At 42.8% G+C, this 22,521-nt stretch overlaps 1 protein-coding gene and 2 long non-coding RNA genes across 9 annotated transcripts; 2 read left to right on the top strand and 1 right to left on the bottom strand.

The window, feature by feature from the left end:
- Window positions 1-4,921: 4,921 nt before the first annotated feature.
- Window positions 4,922-6,042, top strand: LOC127927084 (uncharacterized). 5 transcript variants are annotated; one of them, XR_008126096.1, is made up of 5 exons: window positions 4,922-5,016; window positions 5,423-5,596; window positions 5,712-5,769; window positions 5,861-5,896; window positions 5,973-6,042. It is a non-coding gene; the product is annotated as an uncharacterized LOC127927084 (long non-coding RNA). The 5 variants fall into 5 exon arrangements; XR_008126093.1 differs by having other exon boundaries at window positions 4,939-5,016; window positions 5,307-5,596; window positions 5,654-5,769; XR_008126094.1 differs by lacking the exon at window positions 5,861-5,896 and having other exon boundaries at window positions 5,654-5,747.
- A 13,887-nt stretch (window positions 6,043-19,929) lies between these two features.
- Window positions 19,930-20,992, top strand: LOC127927082 (uncharacterized). Of its 3 annotated transcripts, none has more exons than XR_008126091.1 (5): window positions 19,930-20,019; window positions 20,170-20,244; window positions 20,320-20,469; window positions 20,545-20,769; window positions 20,843-20,992. It is a non-coding gene; the product is annotated as an uncharacterized LOC127927082 (long non-coding RNA). The 3 variants fall into 3 exon arrangements; XR_008126090.1 differs by having other exon boundaries at window positions 19,945-20,094; XR_008126089.1 differs by lacking the exon at window positions 19,930-20,019 and having other exon boundaries at window positions 20,095-20,244.
- Window positions 20,993-21,184: 192 nt separating this feature from the next.
- Window positions 21,185-22,445, bottom strand: LOC127927081 (stonustoxin subunit beta-like). The gene is made up of 2 exons (XM_052512828.1): window positions 22,394-22,445; window positions 21,185-21,935 (listed from the first exon to the last, which is right to left on the bottom strand). The coding sequence occupies exons 1-2, from the start codon at window positions 22,413-22,415 to the stop codon at window positions 21,382-21,384; spliced, it is 576 nt and encodes a 191-aa protein (XP_052368788.1). The 5' UTR covers window positions 22,416-22,445; the 3' UTR covers window positions 21,185-21,381.
- Window positions 22,446-22,521: the final 76 nt, after the last annotated feature.

The following is a 22,521-nucleotide window of genomic DNA, read 5'->3' as shown; positions in this document are numbered from 1 at the left end:
TTGCTGCAGGTCTCATTCGTCCCTCGTCATCACCCTGGGAGCTGGATTTTTTTTTTGTGAGTAAGAAGGATGGCTCTCTTCGACCGTGTATTGATTATCTGGGGTTGAATGATATTACGGTCAAGAACAAGTACCCCTTGCCCTTGATGAGCTCCGCTTTCGATTCTTTACAGGGTGCTACTGTGTTTACGAAGCTTGATCTACGCAATGCGTATCATCTGGTTCGGATCAAAGAGGGGGACGAGTGGTTGACTGGATTCAATATACCTATGGGACATTTCGAGTACCAGGTGATGCCGTTTGGACTTTCCAACGCTCCAGCAGTGTTCAAGGTTTGGTGAATGACGTGCTGAGGATATGATCGGTCTGTTTGTGTTCGTTTACCTGGATGACATCCTGATTTTCTCCAAGGAGCTTTCCAGCCACATCCAGCATGTTAAGCAGGTCCTGCAGCGGTTATTGGAGAACCGTTTGTTTGTGAAGGCAGAGAAGTGTGATTTTCACGCCCACACTACATCCTTCCTCGGGTACATCATCTCCAGGGGTGAGATCAAGATGGACCAAGAGAAGGTTCGGGCGGTTCGGGATTGGGCCCGGCCCGGTACGAGATTGCAGCTCCAGAGATTCCTGGGATTTGCGAACTTCTATCGGAGGTTTATCCGTGATTACAGCCGGGTGGCCGCCCCTTTAACTGCTCTGACGTCTTGCACCAGAATTTTCTGTTGGACTCCTGAGGCAGACCGAGCATTTCTGAATTTGAAGAGCCGATTCACCAACGCGCCGATTCTCTCTCAACCTGACACTTCCCGTCAGTTTGTTGTTGAGGTGGACACGTCTGATGTGGGAGTGGGCGCCATCCTGTCCCAGCGTAGCTCCACTGACGGTAAACTCCATCCCTGCGCCTTCTACTCTTGTCGTCTTTCACCAGCTGAGAGAAACTACGATGTAGGTAACCGGGAGCTTCTCGCTGTGAAGCTTGCCTTGGAGGAGTGGCGTCACTGGTTGGAGGGAGCGGAGCAACCGTTTGTGGTCTGGACTGACCACATGAATCTGGCTTACGTGCAATCAGCTAAACGTCTCAACTCCCGTCAGGCCAGGTGGGCTTTGTTTTTGGACGCTTCAATTTTTCCCTGACGTTCCGACCTGGGTCGAAGAACGGCAAAGCGGACGCCTTGTCCCGGACGTTCTCCAAGACGGATGAGAGTGGGGCCAAGACTGAGACGATTCTTCCCCAGAACCTTGTCGTGGGAGACGTTACATGGAGGATTGAGGAGGATGCGATGGCGGCCCTTCGGACGCAGCCCGGCCCCAGTAACCTGGTCGGTTGTTCGTGCCTGAGTCGGTCCGTTCTGCTGTCCTTCAGTGGTCCCACGCCAGTAAGATAGCTTGTCACCCTGGCGTTGCTCAGACTATGGCGCTACTGCGCAGACGATTTTGGTGGCCTGCCATGGGAGAAGATACCCGGAGGTTTGTTGCCGCATGTCCTGTTAACTCAACGTCAACAAAACTAAGGAGATGATTGTGGACTTCAGGAAACAGCAGAGGGAACACCCCCTATCCACATCGATGGAACAGTAGTGGAGAGGGTAGCTAGTTTTAAGTTCCTCGGCATACACATCACAGACAAACTGAATTGGTCCACTCACACTGACAGCGTCGTGAAGAAGGCGCAGCAGCGCCTATTCAACCTCAGGAGGCTGAAGAAATTCGGCTTGTCACCAAAAGCACTCACAAACTTCTACAGATGCACAATCGAGAGCATCCTGGCGGGCTGTATCACCGCCTGGTACGGCAACTGCTCCGCCCTCAACCGTAAGGCTCTCCAGAGGGTAGTGAGGACTGCACAACGCATCACCGGGGGAAACTACCTGCCCTCCAGGACACCTACACCACCCGTTGTTACAGGAAGGCCATAAAGATCATCAAGGACATCAACCACCCGAACCACTGCCTGTTCACCCCGCTATCATCCAGAAGGTGAGGTCAGTACAGGTGCATCAAAGCTGGGACCGAGAGACTGAAAAACAGCTTCTATCTCAAGGCCATCAGACTGTTAAACAGCCACCACTAACATTGAGTGGCTGCTGCCAACACACTGTCATTGACACTGACCCAACTCCAGCCATTTTAATAATGGGAATTGATGGGAAATGATGTAAATATATCACTAGCCACTTTAAACAATGCTACCTTATATAATGTTACTTACCCTACATTATTCATCTCATATGCATATGTATATACTGTACTCTACATCATCGACTGCATCCTTATGTAATACATGTATCACTAGCCACTTTAACTATGCCACTTTGTTTACTTTGTCTTCACACTCATCTCATATGTATATACTGTACTCGATACCATCTACTGTATGCTGCTCTGTACCATCACTCATTCATATATCCTTATGTACATATTCCTTATCCCCTTACACTGTGTATAAGACAGTAGTTTTGGAATTGTTAGTTAGATTACTTGTTGGTTATCACTGCATTGTCGGAACTAGAAGCACAAGCATTTCGCTACACTCGCATTAACATCTGCTAACCATGTGTATGTGACAAATAAAATTTGATTTGATTTGATTTGATTTGTGCTCAGAACAAAAGTACCAATCGGCCTCTTCACCCCTACCTATTCCTCGGCAACCTTGGTCGCATCTGGCCCTGAATTTTGTCACGGGATTGCCCCCTTCTGTTGGGAACACGGTCATTCTGACCATTGTGGACAGATTCAGCAAATTTGCTCATTTTGTCCCTCTCTCCAAGCTTCCATCTGCCACGGAGACGTCCGAGATCCTGGTTACGGAGGTTTTCAGGGTCCACGGATTGCCCAGTGACATTGTTTATGACCGTGGTCCTCAGTTTACCTCTGCTGTCTGGAGATCCTTCTGTTTGGCCATTGGAGCTACAGTCAGTCTCACTTCTGGATTTCACCCACAATCTAATGGTCAGGCGGAGAGAGCCAACCAGAAGATGGAGTCCACGCTGCGTTGTCTTACCTCCTCTGATCCCACCTCTTGGTCATCTCAATTACCCTGGGTCGAGTATGCCCATAATACCCTTCCTTCATCTGCCACTGGGATGTCCCCTTCCAATGCCTGTACGGATACCAACCTCCCTTGTTTCCTTCTCAGGAGAGGGATCTTTCTGTTCCTTCTGTCCAGGCCCCACATTCGTCGTTGCCACCGGACCTGGCATCGGGCCAGGAAGGTCCTCCTTAGAGTTTCTGACCGGTATCAGATCCAGGCGAATCGTCGCCGTATTCCTGCTCCCGCTTATACCATCGGAGATAAGGTTTGGTTGGCTACACGGGATCTTCCTCTACGGACTGAGTCGAGGAAACTGTTACCAAGGTTCATTGGTCCGTTTGTGGTGGAGAGAATCATTAACCCTGTTGTGGTCCGACTCAAATTGCCGGCAACGCTTCGAGTACACCCCACCTTTCATGTCTCCTGCCTCAAGCCGGTTCTCCTCAGTCCTCTGTTGCCCCCTCCTCCTCGTCCTCCTCCTCCTCGGATGATCGGAGGTGGTCCTGCCTACACGGTGCGCCGCATAATGGATCCAGACGGCGGGATCGAGGTTTCCAATATCTCGTGGATTGGGAAGGATATGGTCCAGAGGAGAGGAGTTGGATTCCTCGGCGTCAGATCCTGATGACGACCTGCTTCGTGACTTTACCGCCTCCATCCTGGCGCTCCAGGTAGTCCGCCCGGTGGCGTTCGTCGGAGGGGGTACTGTCACGAATCCCGCTTCCTGAGTCTGTGTTTGCCTGTGTTTCTGTCCTGGAGTGTGTTTCCGGTGTCCTGGAACGCACCCTGTCTGGTTGCCGGGCGAATTAGCTTGTTGGGAGATCGATGTTCACCCGCACCTGTATCCCATCAGTAATCTGCACACCTGTCCTGATCATCAGCTCTCCCCTTCTAAAGCTCTGACCTGACATCCATTCCCTGCTGGATCGTTAGCCATGAACAGTATGTTGTGCCATAGTATCAGCCTCAAGTTGAATAGAATTTGTTTTGTTGTTTTTTTACATATTGCTTGCCTTAAACTTACCTCCGTTTGTTCTGTCTTCAGTTACTCACCCGGATCATTTACCCCATTCCCACCTGGTCGTCGGAGGATTCCGCTACCCCATTGGATCCACCTATTTACTCCCATCAACTCACCACCGCTGCCCGCTACGCCACCTGGATATATCTACCCATTCACATTCACTTGTAAATAAATACTCACCTTCTTCCTACTCTCCTTGTCCTGGTCTGCTTCTGGGTTCGATTTTGAAAGAACGTGACAGCAACGAGAAGGCTGAACCCAGAAGACAACCCAGAAGACAACTCTAAATCAACACTTACTGATATTATCCTAAAATCCTTTCAAAATTGTGTCTCTTTGTTCAACGAATGTCTGGCAGCCTGTGATGTTAATATAGTTGAAAACAGCAGGCAGGGAGGTCTGTGATGTTAATATTTGTCAACACCCTCAGGCAGCCTGTGATGTTAATATAGTTGAAAACAGCAGACAGGGAGGTCAACACCCTACGGCAGCCTGTGATGTTAATATAGTTGAAAACAGCAGACAGGGAGGTCAACACCCTACAGGCAGCCTGTGATGTTAATATAGTTGAAAACAGCAGACAGGGAGGTCAACACCCTACAGGCAGCCTGTGCTGTTAATATAGTTGAAAACAGCAGGCAGGGAGGTCAACACCCTACAGGCAGCCTGTGCTGTTAATATAGTTGAATACAGCAGACAGGAGGTCAACACCCTACAGGCAGCCTGTGATGTTAATATAGTTGAAAACAGCAGGCAGGAGGTCAACACCCTACAGGCAGCCTGTGATGTTAATATAGTTGAAAACAGCAGCAGGCAGGCAGCCTGTGAGGTCAGCAGGCAGGGAGGTCACCCTACAGGCAGCCTGTGATGTTAATATAGTTGAAAACAGCAGGCAGGGAGGTCAACACCCTACAGGCAGCCTGTGATGTTAATATAGTTGAAAACAGCAGACAGGGAGGTCAACACCCTACAGGCAGCGTGATGTTAATATAGTTGAAAACAGCAGGCAGGGAGGTCAACACCCTACAGGCAGCCTGTGATGTTAATATAGTTGAAAACAGCAGGCAGGGAGTGCTGTCAGCACAGGGAGGTCAACAACCTACAGGCAGCCTGTGATGTTAATATAGTTGAAAACAGCAGGCAGGGAGGTCAGGCAGCCTGTGATGTTAATATAGTTGAAAACAGCAGGCAGGAGGTCAACACCCTACAGGCAGCCTGTGATGTTAATATAGTTGAAAACACAGGGAGGTCAACACCCTACAGGCAGCCTGTGCTGTTAATATAGTTGAAAACAGCAGGCAGGGAGGTCAACAACCTACAGGCAGCCTGTGATGTTAATATAGTTGAAAACAGCAGGCAGGGAGGTCAACACCCTACAGGCAGCCTGTGATGTTAATATAGTTGAAAACAGCAGGCAGGGAGGTCAACACCCTACAGGCAGCCTGTGATGTTAATATAGTTGAAAACAGCAGGCAGGGAGGTCAACACCCTACAGGCAGCCTGTGCTGTTAATATAGTTGAAAACAGCAGGCAGGGAGGTCAACAACCTACAGGCAGCCTGTGCTGTTAATATAGTTGAAAACAGCGGGCAGGAGGTCAACACCCTACAGGCAGCCTGTGATGTTAATATAGTTGAAAACAGCAGGCAGGGAGGTCAACACCCTACAGGCAGCCTGTGATGTTAATATAGTTGAAAACAGCAGGCAGGGAGGTCAAGCATGCCTGTGCTGTTACCATAGTTGAAAACAGCAGGCAACAGGCAGCCTGTGATGTTAATATAGTTGAAAACAGCAGGCAGGGAGGTCAACACCCTACAGGCAGCCTGTGCTGTTAATATAGTTGAAAACAGCAGGCAGGGAGGTCAACACCCTACAGGCAGCCTGTGATGTTAATATAGTTGAAAACAGCAGGCAGGTTGAAAACAGCAGACAGGGAGGTCAACACCCTACAGGCAGCCTGTGCTGTTAATATAGTTGAAAACAGCAGGCAAGGTCAACACCCTACGGCACCAATAGGGTTAACCCACATGGTGGGAATTGTTACCTGGCTCACACAAAAGCATGTCTCAGACACCAATGTAGCAAACAGCGGGGCAGGGAAGCGAACTCAGGTTGCATGTGTCATGAACAACCGACGCATCGCACCATTGACATCAATTGGTAACTTGGTTGAAATTGTGACGTGGCTCATATAGTGAGGATCACTACACTATAGAGAAACTATGATACAATTACATTATCATATGAAATGTAGAGGATCACTACACTATAGTGGAACTATGACACAATTACATTATCATACGAAATGTTAAATGTAGAACTATAATATATGAATATTGATATATTGAATTTGACTTGACCACGTCCAGTCAGCTCCATGTTGTATGATTAAACTGACACCAACCTGTCTCAGTAGAAGTAGACTGTTAGGAGTGTTTTACTGTCATTCACTATACTAACATTACACCAGACATTTAATGTATCTACTGTTAGGAGTGTTTTACTTCACTATACTAAAATAACACCATACATTTAATGTATCTACACACTTTACAATAATCCCTGGCAGGATTCTCACCTTGTAGCCTGAATTCACAACCAGAACATGTCAAGTCATTGAGATATTTTCTGTTCTGTATATTCTGATGGATGAGGTCTGAGCTGGAATGTGAAGCTAACTGAAGCTGGCTAACTTTAGAAAACCAGTATATCTGGCTAGTATCATAGTTTAACCCTCAGGCTACGTTCAGGTTTCAGCATCAGGCAGGTATCAATATGCCGAGTCGTAGGCAACAACCTGGGTTGTATTCATTAGTTTACTCCACAGACAACAGTTTTAAAATGTTGCAGTCACGCCCTGACCACAGAGAGCCCTTGGTTCTCTATGGTGTTGTAGATCAAGGCATGACTAGGGGGTGTTCTAGTATTCCTATTTCTATGTTGGTGTTTTGGTATGGTTCCCAATTAGAGGCAGCTGATTATCGTTGTCTCTAATTGGGGATCAGCTTCAGTTCTCCATTGTTGTTTTGTGTTGCACCACGTCGTCACGTTTTGTTGCTTGTTTTGTTAAGTAGTTTCACTTTAAATAAATATGTGGAACTCAACACACGCTGTGCCTTGGTCCGTCCATTACAACGACCGTGACAGTTGCATAAAACACAAACAGTTCACTGTAAACGCTGTACAATGTGACCTAAACAGTTCACTGTAAACACTGTACAATGTGACCTAAACAGTTCACTGTAAACACTGTACAATGTGACCTAAACAGTTCACTGTAAACGCTGTACAATGTGACCTAACCGGTTTCTGTTGCCAAACGGTTTGCTACGGTGGGAACTAATGAACACACACAACCTGTTTTGAGGAAGTGTAAGTTGTTGTTAGTCTCTCCACAATATTTATTTGTCTCTTTCACACAACAAACCTTCCTGAGTGAAAAGCATTAACAGAAAATGTTTGATTGTTGATTGTTGTGATGATGCACTCTTAGATTAAAGGGTTCCAAACAGGTCTTCTGGCTTTCCCCATAGGATATTATTTTGGGTTCTAGTTAAAACTCTTCTGGCTTCCATATAGAACCCTCTGTGGAAAGGATTCTTACAGTAGGAGATCACCCTGGTCTATAGACCTATGATACAGTAGGAGATCACCCTGGTCTATAGACCTATGATACAGTAGGAGATCACCCTGGTCTATAGACCTATGATACAGTAGGAGATCACCCTGGTCTATAGACCTATGATACAGTAGGAGATCACCCTGGTCTATAGACCTATGATCAGTAGTAGGAGATCACCCTGGTCTATAGACCTATGATACAGTAGGAGATCACCCTGGTCTATAGACCTATGATACAGTAGGAGATCACCCTGGTCTATAGACCTATGATACAGTAGGAGATCACCCTGGTCTATAGACCTATGATACAGTAGGAGATCACCCTGGTCTATAGACCTATGATACAGTAGGAGATCACCCTGGTCTATAGACCTATGATACAGTAGGAGATCACCCTGGTCTATAGACCTATGATACAGTAGGAGATCACCCTGGTCTATAGACCTATGATACAGTAGGAGATCACCCTGGTTAATAGACCTATGATGCAGTAGGAGATCACCCTGGTCTATAGACCTATGATACAGTAGGAGATCACCCTGGTCTATTGACCTATAATACAGAATCACCCTGGTCTAGATCACACCTGGTCTATAGACCTATGATACAGTAGGAGACCCTGGTCTACCTATGATACAGTAGGAGAACCCCTGGTCCATCACTCTTATGTATGTAGAACCCTCTGTGGAAAGGATTCTTCATGGAAGCCAAAAGGGTTCTACCTAGTACCAAAAAGGGTTCTACAAAGGGTTCTCCTATGGGGACAGCCAAAGAACCCTTTTAGATTCTAGATAGTGTAGGAGTGATCACCTTGGGGCACACAGATGGGCACAGAACAAATTCATCTAATTTATATCAAAAACATTTAAGGAGAGTAGGACTATTATAACACTGTCCACCAAAAATATCATCAACTATATGAATACACATAACAATATAATAAACTATATGAATACACATAACAATATCATCAACTATATGAATACACATAACAATATCATCAACTATATGAATACACATAACAATATCATCAACTATATGAATACACATAACAATATCATCAACTATATGAATACACATAACAATATCATCAACTATATGAATACACATAACAATATCATCAACTATATGAAAACACATAACAATATCATCAACTATATGAATATAACAATATCATCAACTATATGAATACACATAACAATATCATCAACTATATGAATACACACAACAATATCATCTACTATATAACAATATCATCAACTACATAACAATATCATCAACTATATGAATACACATAACAATATCATCAACTATATAACAATATCATCAACTACATAACAATATCATCAACTATATGAATACACATAACAATATCATCAACTATATTAATACACACAACAATCGTCGTCTGGAACTATTCCTTTTATTTCTCTCAATCAGAAACACAGTCTGGTCTGATCATCAGGTCTCTATCTTGTCTGTCTCTCTCCAAAAGTGAGTTCTGTGTCTTGTTGCTCTCTCATTTACATATCCTATTATTTTGTCTCTGTGTCTTGTCTGGTGTCTCTCCTTCATATCCTATTCTGTTGTCTCTGTGTCTCTTAACAGTCTCTTCCATATCCTATTCTTCTGTTGCTGTCTCTGTGTCTTGTCTGGTGTTCTCTCCACATATCATATTCTGTTGCTGTCTCTGTGTCTTGTTTGGTGTCTCTCTCCTTCATATCCTATTTTTTTGTTGTCTCTGTGTCTTGTCTGTTGTCTCTCCTTCATATCCTATTCTGTTGTCTCTGTGTCTTGTCTGTTGTCTCTCTCCATCATATCCTATTCTTCTGTTGCTGTCTCTGTGTCTTGTCTGTTGTCTCTCTCCATCATATCCTATTCTTCTGTTGCTGTCTCTGTGTCTTGTCTGGTGTCTCTCTCTATCACATCCTATTCTTCTGTTGCTGTCTCTGTGTCTTGTCTGGTGTCTCTCTCCATCATATCCTATTCTTCTGTTGCTGTCTCTGTGTCTTGTCTGGTGTCTCTCTCCATCATATCCTATTCTTCTTTGCTGTCTCTGTGTCTTGTCTGGTGTCTCTCTCCATCATATCCTATTCTGTTGCTGTCTCTGTGTCTTGTCTGGTGTCTCTCTCCATCATATCCTATTCTGTTGCTGTGTCTGTGTCTTGTCTGTGTCTCTCTCCATCATATCCTATTCTTCTGTTGCTGTCTCTGTGTCTTGTCTGGTGTCTCTCTCCATCATATCCTATTCTTCTGTTGCTGTCTCTGTGTCTTGTCTGGTGTCTCTCTCCATCATATCCTATTCTTTGCTGTCTCTGTGTCTTGTCTGGTGTCTGTTGCTGTCTTGTGTCTTGTTTGTGTCTCTCTCCATCATATCCTATTCTGTTGCTGTCTCTGTGTCTTGTCTGTCTCTCTCCATCATATCCTATTCTGTTGCTGTCTCTGTGTCTTGTCTGGTGTCTCTCTCCATCATATCCTATTCTGTTCTGTCTGTGTCTTGTCTGGTGTCTCTCTCCTGTATCCTATTCTGTTGCTGTCTCCGTGTCTTGTCTGTTGTCTCTCTCCATCATATCCTATTATGTTGCTGTCTCCGTGTCTTGTCTGTCTCTCTCCATCATATCCTATTCTGTTGCTGTGTCTGTGTCTCTCTCCATCACCAGAAAAAAGTATTTGGGGTTAGGCCTACTACAATACAACTTTCACAACATGACAACACAACTACATAACACCATTAAATACAGTTGAGGGTTACTACAATACAACATGACAACACAACTACATAACACCATTAAATACAGTTGAGGGTTACTACAATACAACATGACAACACAACTACATAACACCATTAAATACAGTTGAGGGTTACTACAATACAACATGACAACACAACTACATAACACCATTAAATACAGTTGAGGGTTACTACAATACAACATGACAACACAACTACATAACACCATTAAATACAGTTGAGGGTTACTACAATACAACATGACAACACAACTACATAACACCATTAAATACAGTTGAGGGTTACTACAATACAACATGACAACACAACTACATAACACCATTAAATACAGTTGAGGGTTACTACAATACAACATGACAACACAACTACATACCATTAAATGCAGTTGAGGTTACTACAATATAACATGACAACACAACTAACACCATTAAATACAGTTGAGGTTACTACAATACAACATGACAACACAACTACATAACACCATTAAATACAGTTGAGGGTTACTACAATACTAACATGACAACACAACTACATAACTTTAAATACAGTTGAGGGTTACTACAATACAACATGACAACACAACTACATAACACCATTAAATACAGTTGAGGTTACTACAATACAACATGACAACACAACTACATAACACCATTAAATACAGTTGAGGGTTACTACAATACAACATGACAAACAACTAGTGTATTAAATACAGTTGAGGGTTACTACAATACAACATGACAACACAACTACATAACACCATTAAATACAGTTGAGGGTTACTACAATACAACATGACAACACAACTACATAACACCATTAAATACAGTTGAGGGTTACTACAATACAACATGACAACACAACTACATAACACCATTAAATACAGTTGAGGGTTACTACAATACAACATGACAACACAACTACATAACACCATTAAATACAGTTGAGGGTTACTACAATACAACATGACAACACAACTACATAACACCATTAAATACAGTTGAGGGTTAACTTAAATACAAGGCCATGACAACACAACTACATAACACCATTAAATACAGTTGAGGGTTACTACAATACAACATGACAACACAACTACATAACACCATTAAATACAGTTGAGGGTTACTACAATACAACATGACAACACAACTACATAACACCATTAAATACAGTTGAGGGTTACTACAATGACAACACAACTACATAACACCATTAAATACAGTTGAGGGTTACTACAATACAACATGACAACACAACTACATAACACCATTAAATACAGTTGAGGGTTACTACAATACAACATGACAACACAACTACATAACACCATTAAATACAGTTGAGGTTACTACAATACAACATGACAACACAACTACATAACACCATTAAATACTGTTGAGGGTTACTACAATACAACATGACAACACAACTACATAACACCATTAAATACAGTTGAGGGTTACTACAATACAACATGACAACACAACTACATAACACCATTAAATACAGTAACTATACAACATGACAACACAACTTAACACCATTAAATACAGTTGAGGTTACTACAATACAACATGACAACACAACTACATAACACCATTAAATACAGTTGGAATGTAGTTAGAACTCAAACTGTTTCCATCAAACAGAAAAACAACAATAAATCTGGATCAACATTTAGATTTCTAGATGCTGCACTTTGCTGTTTCATTACCCAGACAGCTGTTTAAGGTCAGACCAAGGCAGAGTGTAGGACAGTACTTAGGGTCATAGGTCAGACCAGGCAGTGCAGTATCAGTACTTAGTAGGTCAGACCAAGGCAGAGTGCAGTATCAGTACTTAGGGGTCATAGGTCAGACCAAGGCTGTTTGTGTAGTATCAGTACTTAGGGGTCATAGGTCAGGAAGGCAGTGCAGTATGCTGTACTTAGTCATAGGTCAGACAAGGCAGGTGGTAGTTTCAGTACTTAGGGGTCATAGGTCAGTTTGTGTAGTATCAGTACTTAGGGGTCATAGGTCATACCAAGGCAGAGTGTAGTATCAGTACTTAGGGGTCATAGGTCAGATCAGTGGTCATGGTTGATATGCATGGACAAGAAAACAAACTTTAAAGCCATTTTTCTCAGATTCCCTATTTGTGTAGATGCTGTTTGTCTTTGTAGGACAGTAGTTCAGGTGGCTGTTTGTCTTTGTAGGACAGTAGTTAAGGTGGCTGTTTGTGTAGATGATGTTTGTCTCTGTAGGACAGTAGTTCAGGTGGCTGTTTGTTTTTGTAGGACAGTAGTTAAGGTGGCTGATTGTGTAGATGCTGTTTGTCTTTGGAGGATAGTAGTTCAGGTGGCTGTTTGTGTAGATGCTGTTTTGTCTTTGTATGACAGTAGTTCAGGTGGCTGTTTGTGTAGATGCTGTTTGTCTCTGTAGGACAGTAGTTCAGGTGGCTGTTTGTATAGATGCTGTTTGTCTTTGTAGGACAGTAGTTCAGGTGGCTGTTTGTGTAGATGCTGTTTGTCTCTGTAGGACAGTAGTTCAGGTGGCTGATTGTGTAGATGCTGTTTGTCTTTGTAGGACAGTAGTTCAGGTGGCTGTTTGTGTAGATGCTGTTTGTCTTTGTAGGACAGTAGTTCAGGTGGCTGTTTGTCTTTGTAGGACAGTAGTTCAGGTGGCTGTTTTTATAGATGCTCTTTGTCTTTGTAGGACAGTAGTTCAGGTGGCTGTTTGTCTTTGTAGGACAGTAGTTCAGGTGGCTGTTTGTCTTTGTAGGACAGTAGTTCAGGTGGCTGTTTGTGTAGATGCTGTTTGTCTTGATGCTGTTTGTCTTGCAAACACAAAAACAGGAACGATGTAGGACAGTTGTTCAGGTGGCTGATTGTGTAGATGCTGTTTGTCTCAGGTGTAGGACAGTAGTTCAGGAGGCTGTTTGTCTTTGTAGGACAGTAGTTCAGGTGGCTGATTGTGTAGATGCTGTTTGTCTCTGTAGGACAGTAGTTCAGGTGGCTGTTTGTCTTTGTAGGACAGTAGTTCAGGTGGCTGTTTGTGTAGATGCTGTTTGTCTTTGTAGGACAGTAGTTCAGGTGGCTGTTTGTGTAGATGCTGTTTGTCTTTGTAGGACAGTAGTTCAGGTGGCTGTTTGTCTCTGTAGGACAGTAGTTCATTTGGCTGTTTGTCTCTGTAGGACAGTAGTTCAGGTGGCTGTTTGTCTCTGTAGGACAGTAGTTCAGGTGGCTGTTTGTCTCTGTAGTTCAGGTCTTTGCACTTAGTCTCCTCCTGTCCCTCCCATCGTCATGGTTACACCTTCCTGAAAACAATGACTCCATACTTTGCTGAAACCTGTTCTGCCAGTTCATGTCATTAAAGACTAGAATGTTCCAATGTGGTTATGTATCGGCTTTCTTTAGGTGAAGTAGAGGCGGACCAAAATGCAGCGTGGTTATTCATGTTCTTTAATTTATAAAGAAACACATGAGATTCCAGATATAAAGAAACACATGAGATAACTAACAAAACAACAAATGTAATCCTTCTGCATTAAAAAGTTGAACCATATGCTGTTCTTCAAAAATAAAGACTGTTTCAAACACAAAAACAGGAACGATCACCCAAAGTAACAAACACACACAGTATAATGAAACCAGATATGTGACATTTCTGATTCAGGTTTTCTACCTTTAAATATGTCATGTCATTTATAGTAAAATCAATGTAAATGTTTAATCAGAGAAAATGACTAACACACATGCAGTGACTGCTGTTCAACAGGGTTCTGTATTGAGAAACATATCAGGGCCCAAACACAGAAATAGACAAACAAGACATCCAACATAGAATGCTCAGATCACACCTCCTGTCACCAACCAAAACATAGAAACATACAAAGTGGTGGGGCAAACAGTTTTGATGGTCAGGGTGACAGGTTACCCAAAAGATGACAAGATAGTTCACACATTCCTCATCCAGGGTTACTGTCAAACAGATATGTGACATTTCTGGTTCATAACATGAGCATGTTGTTCTAGACAAATTAGCGCTCTGAGAATGTAATGCAAGTCAACGTGGGGTTAATTGTCATTGGATGAATGTCAACAAGGTATTATAACTTTTGGTAATCAACAATGTTAAACTGAATTGTTGTTTTCTTCAATTGAGAAAGAATTGTAATGTTTTATTGTCACATGCAGTGAAAAGTGTTGTTCATACATTACACAGGGTTAACCATAGTATGTCTATCAGTTCTCTAAATAACATGAGTAGAGCAAAATAACATATGGATTACTCCTAGGAGGGCAGGTCAACATAGGTTATCAGGTCTGCATATGTCTTACACCTCTGTAACGGATGGACATATGTCTATCAGACAGATTTTCACCACAGTCTGAACATATGTCAGATGGACACAGCTTGGTCTGTATTGTCGAACCAGTGACCTATCAGACAGTCTGGAGAACTCTCTATCACACAGTGTCAACATATGCTATCCCAAATCAACATCATCAGAGCAATCTGTCTGTACATGAGGTCTGATACTAACATACCAGTTCATATTTGTCTCCTATTACACAGTTTGATTCTGTATTAGAATGTGATAAAAACATATGTCTATCATAATTGAGTAACAGCTTCTGGTTGGGTTGTTATGTCTATCACACAGGAGTGTTTATCAGAAGACCAAGTCTGTAACTGTTTCACCTCCTAGTCAACAAAACGGGCAAATATATAAGCTAATAATTTTGAAGTTTGTTGAGCAGAGTATTTATCTTTCTTGGGCTTATGTATGAATGTAAAATCAACATCAGTGGGACATGTATTATATAATGTAATTTTCCCAGATGAAGTCCCTGGTCAACCTCTTTCAATGGTGGAGATCAGACTGGGCTGCAAACAGCTTGTAATCAGACCTGGAGTCATTTATCAATGAATATATAACATCCTAGACTGGGAGGGGAACATTCATTAGGATGTTTATCAGACCTGGAGTCAAACTAGTTCTGTGAGAATATCTAATAATAATAATAATTTGTAAATCAGGATGCATATGAGTGACAATAAGAGGATCTACCTCGGGGTCCCACTGTAGAGGGCTTCCGTCAACAAAGTCTGCCCCAACAGGTATATCGTCAGGAGTAGCAGACATGTTACCCCCCCACCCACTTCTGGGCTTTCTGGCCATACTGGAGGAGGCTTTGGTTGTTTGTCTCTTTTCTTTTCAGGCTCTTTTCCCCTGGTGCTCCTTCTGAGTGCAATTAGCTGGCGCACTCTTCATATCTGTGGTTTGTATCTGTGCTTCTGCCAGTTGTTAGCTGATGCATTTGTATCTGGTCTGCCATTTTCTTGATTCCTCTCTGGCGTTTTGATCGTCTCCGCTGCTCCTGCTCCCTCCGGGGTCCCGCCTGGTGAATCAGCATCCTCTGTGTCCTCATCTCTGTAGGGTTGTATCCTTCTCTCTGTCGGGGCTCGGGTGCAGTGGTTGAGATGATACCACGTCTTGCTTCTTTTCACTTGGACGGCCGTGTTTGTGGCTGTTGCCACCTCGGGGGTCCTTCTCTCCTCGGCTGATCCCACTTCTTTCGGAACACTCGAACGTAGACCAGATCTCCTGGTACCACTGGGAGAGGTCCTTCCAGACCCGGCTCTGGCACCATCTTTTTCTCCTGTAAGTATATGGCTTTGTGTATTTTGGTTAGATACATCAAATACGATTTCAATTCACTTTGCAATATATCTAAGGAGGGACCTTTATACAGTCCTCCTAACATTGGTATTGGCATGGGTCGACCCATAAGCATTTCATGCGGCGAGAGGTGCGTGTTTCTGTTAGTTTCCATGCGACAACTCATTAGTGCAAGCGGCAAAGCATCCACCCAATTGAGTCCTGTAGATCCACAGATCTTTGTTATCTTGTTTTTCAGGGTCCCGTTAACTCTTTCAACCATCCCCTGCGATTGGGGATGATAGACACATCCCAACCTTTGTTTCATCCTTAGCTGCTGTATTATTGTTTTTACAACTTTTTGTATAAACGCCGAACCATTGTCTGAAATGGAATCCCAAACCTGGGAATTACTTCTGTTGATAAGAATTTTACGACTGTTCCTGACCCCTGATCCACCGATGGTATTGCTTCTACCCATCTACTGAACCTGTCTATGATAACTAACATGTACCTTTTACCCCGTATAGGTTTTATCATGTCTACATAGTCCATCACGATGTGTCTAAACGGACCTTCTGGAACCGGTATGTGATGTAATATTTCCTCAGTGAAAGCTTTCCCCTCTTGCTTGACTACCGCAAACCCTGCATGATTACCTGTATAATCTTTAAAGCAAGAACCATCTACAAAGTAACTTTCCAGATTATCTCCCTCTTGATCTATTAACGGAATTGATTCTAAGTCAGGGCGTAATTTGGTGTTAAAGCCTCGGCTACACAATCGTGTGCTTCTCCTTCAAAATCAAATGGAATCCTTTCTGCTGGATTCACAGTGCTACGTATTTTAATGAGAACGTCTGGATACGTGAGCAAGCTCATATAATTCATCGTCCTTGCATTAGTTAGCACGAATTTTCCCTGCTCTATCAACTCCACTATTTTATGATGAGTGCTGATAATCACAGGGTAATTGTTGACGCTTTGTCATATGCATAATTCAACGCTGCCAATCCTTGATAACATGGTGGGTATCCCTGGGCTACCGGATCTAGTTTAGAGCTGTAAAAGGCAAAAGGTTGTTTCTTCCTACCGCTACATGTTTCTTGCATAAGAACAGCTGCTGCATAGTTGTTGCACCTGTTTGCTACGTATAACAGGAATGGTTTGGTGTAATCTGGGGTTGCTAGAGCTGGTGCTGTTTGTATCTCTGTCTGAAGTGTTTCGAAAGCAACCAACGCATCAGTGTTCCAATCTAGTCTTGCTCTTAGATTAAGCTGTCCAGCTTCTTTCATTATTTCTCTCAGGGGAGCTGTTTTGACTACATACTCTTCTATCCAATCTGAACTGAACCCTGTCATTCCCAAAAAGGTCATCATCTGAGCTACTGTTTGTGGTCCCATGAGCTATTGTTCTTCCTAAGTACTCAACTTGAGGTTGGCAGTACTGTAGTTTTGTTCTAGAGACTTTGTGTCCCCCCTCAGCTAGTCGCTGCAGTACTTTTAGTGAGTTTGAATTACATTGTTCCAAAGTTGAGGCACAGATCAACAGGTCATCCACATATTGAATCAGTGTGCCATCTAATATTAATTCCTCCAAATCAGCTCTCAATATCTGATTGAAAAAATGCGGACTGTGCTTAAAGCCTTGTGGCGTTCTAGTATAAGACAGAGTTTTGCCCCGATATCTAAACGCAAACAAATGTCTGCACTCCTCTGCCAGGGATACAGTAAAAAACGCTCCACATAGGTCAATAACCGTAAAGTATTTGGCATCCGGGGGAACATTGGTCAACAGCGTGTGAGGGTTTGGGACTTCAGCAGGACAATCCTGAACTATGTCATTTACAGCTCTTAAGTCATGGACCAGTCTCCATTTTTTACAATTGGCTTTAAGAACAGGTAACAAGGGTTTATTGCAACAACTGGGCATCTCTATCAATACACCTGCCCTGAGCAGTCCTTCTATTGTCAATCTTATTCCTTCTTCAGCCTCAGGCTTCATAGGATACTGGGTTTTCCATGGAAGTTTGGCATCAGGTTTTATTTTTACACAAACAGGACTAGCAGATTTAACTAACCCGACGTCTGTATCGTGTTGCGACCATACCCCGGTTGGTATAATTTTCTCCATTTCTGCTCTAAGTTCACTAATTGATAGAGGAAATTATAGTTGAAATGATTAATTATGTATACATTATTGATTAGAACCATTTATTCTAATATTATTATGTTATGGTATGAAAAGTATGGGTTCTTGGTTATTGGCTGTTACTGAAAATGTAAGCAGAACGAATTAATTGTCTGTGCCTCTCGGGAAGTTTAACGGCGAAAGATGCTATAGCTTTTCAGACAGATAAGAAATGTTTGGGTGGTGTTCCATTAGTGGAGAAAAGTATATATTTTAGACAGTTTGGAATGTAGTTTTATGGGGGGAGTAGAAGGAGAGTTCCAGACCTAAAAACAATGGGCTCTTGTGAGAATCGGAGAGAGGGTGGGAAACTGATGATGTCATTTTCAGTTTATAACCTGTGGAAATATGCGTATGCGTTTAGTACTCTCTGGAATTAAACGCTCTTACCTGGCTTTTAAGACTGGTCTCGATCTACTTCATGCATAATTAATGAACTTACACCTCATTAATGAATTAGAAACGAGTGCTAATTTGGTTTTGGCTACAAAATACATAGGAATCTAGAATTCCTCTATCAGCGATTTTTAACAGAATGTTCGAAAAAGTAGGGGGTAGGAGTAACAGGTTAATGAGTGAGGATGGGACATAGTCAAAATAACAATTTGTTCAGCACTTTTGAAATGTACAGCGACAGAATTCAGAACATGGGCTGTTCTTTGTGTTCTCCCTGTACACCAAGTCAGAACCGTAGGATAAATAAAGGGGGCATATAAGTAGACAATGAAAGCTCTTACAATATTCAATGATTACATTTCTCTAAAACGGGTTATAGGCTACATTTGCACCACCAAGTCTGAACAGCGAAATTAAGAGGGGTAAATAGAACAAATTCTTAGGGTGAGGCACATGGGCTACTAACATCTTACTACACAACATACACTTAGTATTACTTTTGTAGCTACAGTATACACATCTCCCTGGCATATTACATCATTTATGCAGCAGCGTAGAAGACAGTTTTGGACTCACATTGTTGTGCTGTGCTGTGCTGTGCTGTGCTGTGCTGTGCTGTGCTGTGCTGTGCTGTGCTGTGCTCACTTGAACAGGAAGGTGGCACGGTGGTCCTTTGTGGGAAAATGTTGTCATCAAATTCTGGCATTCTCTGGATTTATGGTGCTTTCAAAGCAACTGGTAACTCCAAAAAAACAAGATTAAATCACGATGACGTCATTGAGCTTCAGGTCGTTTCTCTAGGAAGAGGCCAGATTTACAATTCCGAGTTGGATGACTGTTCAACACGTATTTTCCCAGTCGGAGCTTGTTTATTCCCGACTTCCCAGTTGTCTTGAACTCACTGAAGTCAAGTTTTCGCAGTTCTGAATTAACAGTTGCCTTACTCAATAAATCGAAAAAGAAACCATGTTTGTATGCCGCTTTATTAATTCAATGATATAGATATATTAAAAAAATGTACATTGTTTGCAAACGGATATGTGTCACGTATTAATGCCAAAATAACATGCAAAACAAGCAAGCCACCATTTTGGGTGGGATTTGATTTATGTTGGTAAAGATTTGGTGCTCATAACAGCTCCACCTGCCCTGAATGATGGGTCGCCACTGCACCCATAAGTGATTCGTTGAGAGCCCTGGAATAATGAGGCTGGTCGACCCCACACTCTTGGGTGTTGGGCCAAGAGCTCTGACATACAGAAACCAACAGAGGTCTCATATAGTAAACCTATAAATGCTTAGTCATGGCTGGTTCCACCACAACTGACTCAATGTGTCGAACCAACACATATTTAGTGGATGAGGTGGCCAACTAGTCAGAATCCTCTGTGTTCTCCTACGAGTACCAAGAACAGTTGGTTCTTAGAATAGAGGATGAGGTGGCCAACTAGTCAGAATCCTCTGTGTTCTCCTACGAGTACCAAGAACAGTTGGTTCTTAGAATAGAGGATGAGGTGGCCAACTAGTCAGAATCCTCTGTGTTCTCCTACGAGAACCAAGAACAGTTGGTTCTTAGAATAGAGGATGAGGTGGCCAACTAGTCAGAATCCTCTGTGTTCTCCTACGAGTACCAAGAACAGTTGGTTCTTAGAATAGAGGATGAGGTGGCCAACTAGTCAGAATCCTCTGTGTTCTCCTACGAGAACCAAGAACAGTTGGTTCTTAGAATAGAGGATGAGGTGGCCAACTAGTCAGAATCCTCTGTGTTCTCCTACGAGAACCAAGAACAGTTGGTTCTTAGAATAGAGGATGAGGTGGCCAACTAGTCAGAGTCCTCTGTGTTCTCCTACGAGTACCAAGAACAGTTGGTTCTTAGAATAGAGGATGAGGTGGCCAACTAGTCAGAATCCTCTGTGTTCTCCTACGAGAACCAAGAACAGTTGGTTCTTAGAATAGAGGATGAGGTGGCCAACTAGTCAGAATCCTCTGTGTTCTCCTACGAGAACCAAGAACAGTTGGTTCTTAGAATAGAGGATGAGGTGGCCAACTAGTCAGAATCCTCTGTGTTCTCCTACGAGAACCAAGAACAGTTGGTTCTTAGAATAGAGGATGAGGTGGCCAACTAGTCAGAATCCTCTGTGTTCTCCTACGAGAACCAAACAGTTGGTTCTTAGAATAGAGGATGAGGTGGCCAACTAGTCAGAATCCTCTGTGTTCTCCTACGAGAACCAAGAACAGTTGGTTCTTAGAATAGAGGATGAGGTGGCCAACTAGTCAGAATCCTCTGTGTTCTCCTACGAGAACCAAGAACAGTTGGTTCTTAGAATAGAGGATGAGGTGGCCAACTAGTCAGAATCCTCTGTGTTCTCCTACGAGAACCAAGAACAGTTGGTTCTTAGAATAGAGGATGAGGTGGCCAACTAGTCAGAATCCTCTGTGTTCTCCTACGAGAACCAAGAACAGTTGGTTCTTAGAATAGAGGATGAGGAGAGACTTTGTTCGGAACAGACAAGATGTGCACAGCCGTGGTGAATTAGGTGCAGATTTATGTGAAAACAGCAATTTACACAACCAGAGTAACACTATTGTACACACCTATCATTTATATTAACCTTAAAGTAATGCTACTACATATTTTTCATACCAAACACCCTGGATAGAGAGGTTAACACACTAGAGAGATATTCTACATTGTTGCTCCAGTGTCTTACTGAACATGACCCTGATTAGAGTGAAACATCATGTTGTGTTTGACACAGAGACACTGAGTCACCATCATACCAAATATGAATCCCTGGATATAGGGGCTCAGTGAATGTGGAGGTGAATGTGATCAGGTGGGTCAGTGTGTCAGAGTAGACTCTGTAGAAGGACAGAGTGCCGGCTGGCCAGTCCAGATACACTCCTACTCTGTGGGGGCTGGAGGAGGGGACGTCTATGGTAGTGGGATTATTATTGTGCCAGGCAATGTAACTGTTGTCAGAGCAGTTCAGACTCCAGGACTTGTCATTCCATCCAAGATAACAGTCCTTAACCCCTCCTCTCCTTCTGATTCCTTTATATGTCACTCCTATATCAGCCCTTCTCCCACTCCACTCTACCTCCCAGTAACAGCGCCCAGTCAGACCCTCTCTACACAGCACCTGTCCACAGTCCTCAAATCTCTCTGGGTGATCAGGATACGGCTGCTCCTCTGTCCTACATGTCACCTTTCTGTTCTCCTCAGACAGAGAGAGGAGTCTGTTTACTGTGTTTAGGTCCAGTGTGAGATCACAGACATCTGATGGATGAAACCAGACACAATATTAGAAATCATCATCATTCACATTAGAATGTTAACTCACTTTTCACTAATTCATTTAATGTAGATGTTTCTAGGTATCAAAAGGAGAAGTTAAGGTAACTTGAGACTTGTTGAAGGATCATATGTTACACAGTATGGTAATATAAAACACACTTATTCACATTAATTACACACACACACACACATATGCATGCATGAACAAAAACAGACATTCCTTACTTAACACGGACACGCCACACACACACACACACACACACACACACACACACACACACACACACTGTCAAATCAACTCTTTGTACACGTTGGTGTCCCTGATTTCTGCTTCTGTAGAACTACAGCTGATATTTAATATGACCAAGTAAGTAATGATGGTGGTCTTTGACTTAACTTGAATTAAGACTTATTCTTAGTAACATTCAGTCAACACTCACATTTTCTAAGCCCAGGTTTCATTGTGTACTCTCCACCATGTTCCACACTGTAGCAGAAGAACAGACAGTCATTGAGTGATACACGGGACATAACACATTCAGCATATACCTTTGTCCAAGTGGTGGTA

The sequence above is a fragment of the Oncorhynchus keta genome, unplaced genomic scaffold (assembly GCF_023373465.1).
Source record: "Oncorhynchus keta strain PuntledgeMale-10-30-2019 unplaced genomic scaffold, Oket_V2 Un_contig_932_pilon_pilon, whole genome shotgun sequence".
NCBI lineage: Eukaryota > Metazoa > Chordata > Actinopteri > Salmoniformes > Salmonidae > Oncorhynchus > Oncorhynchus keta.
This window is presented reverse-complemented; position numbering and strand designations above follow the sequence as displayed.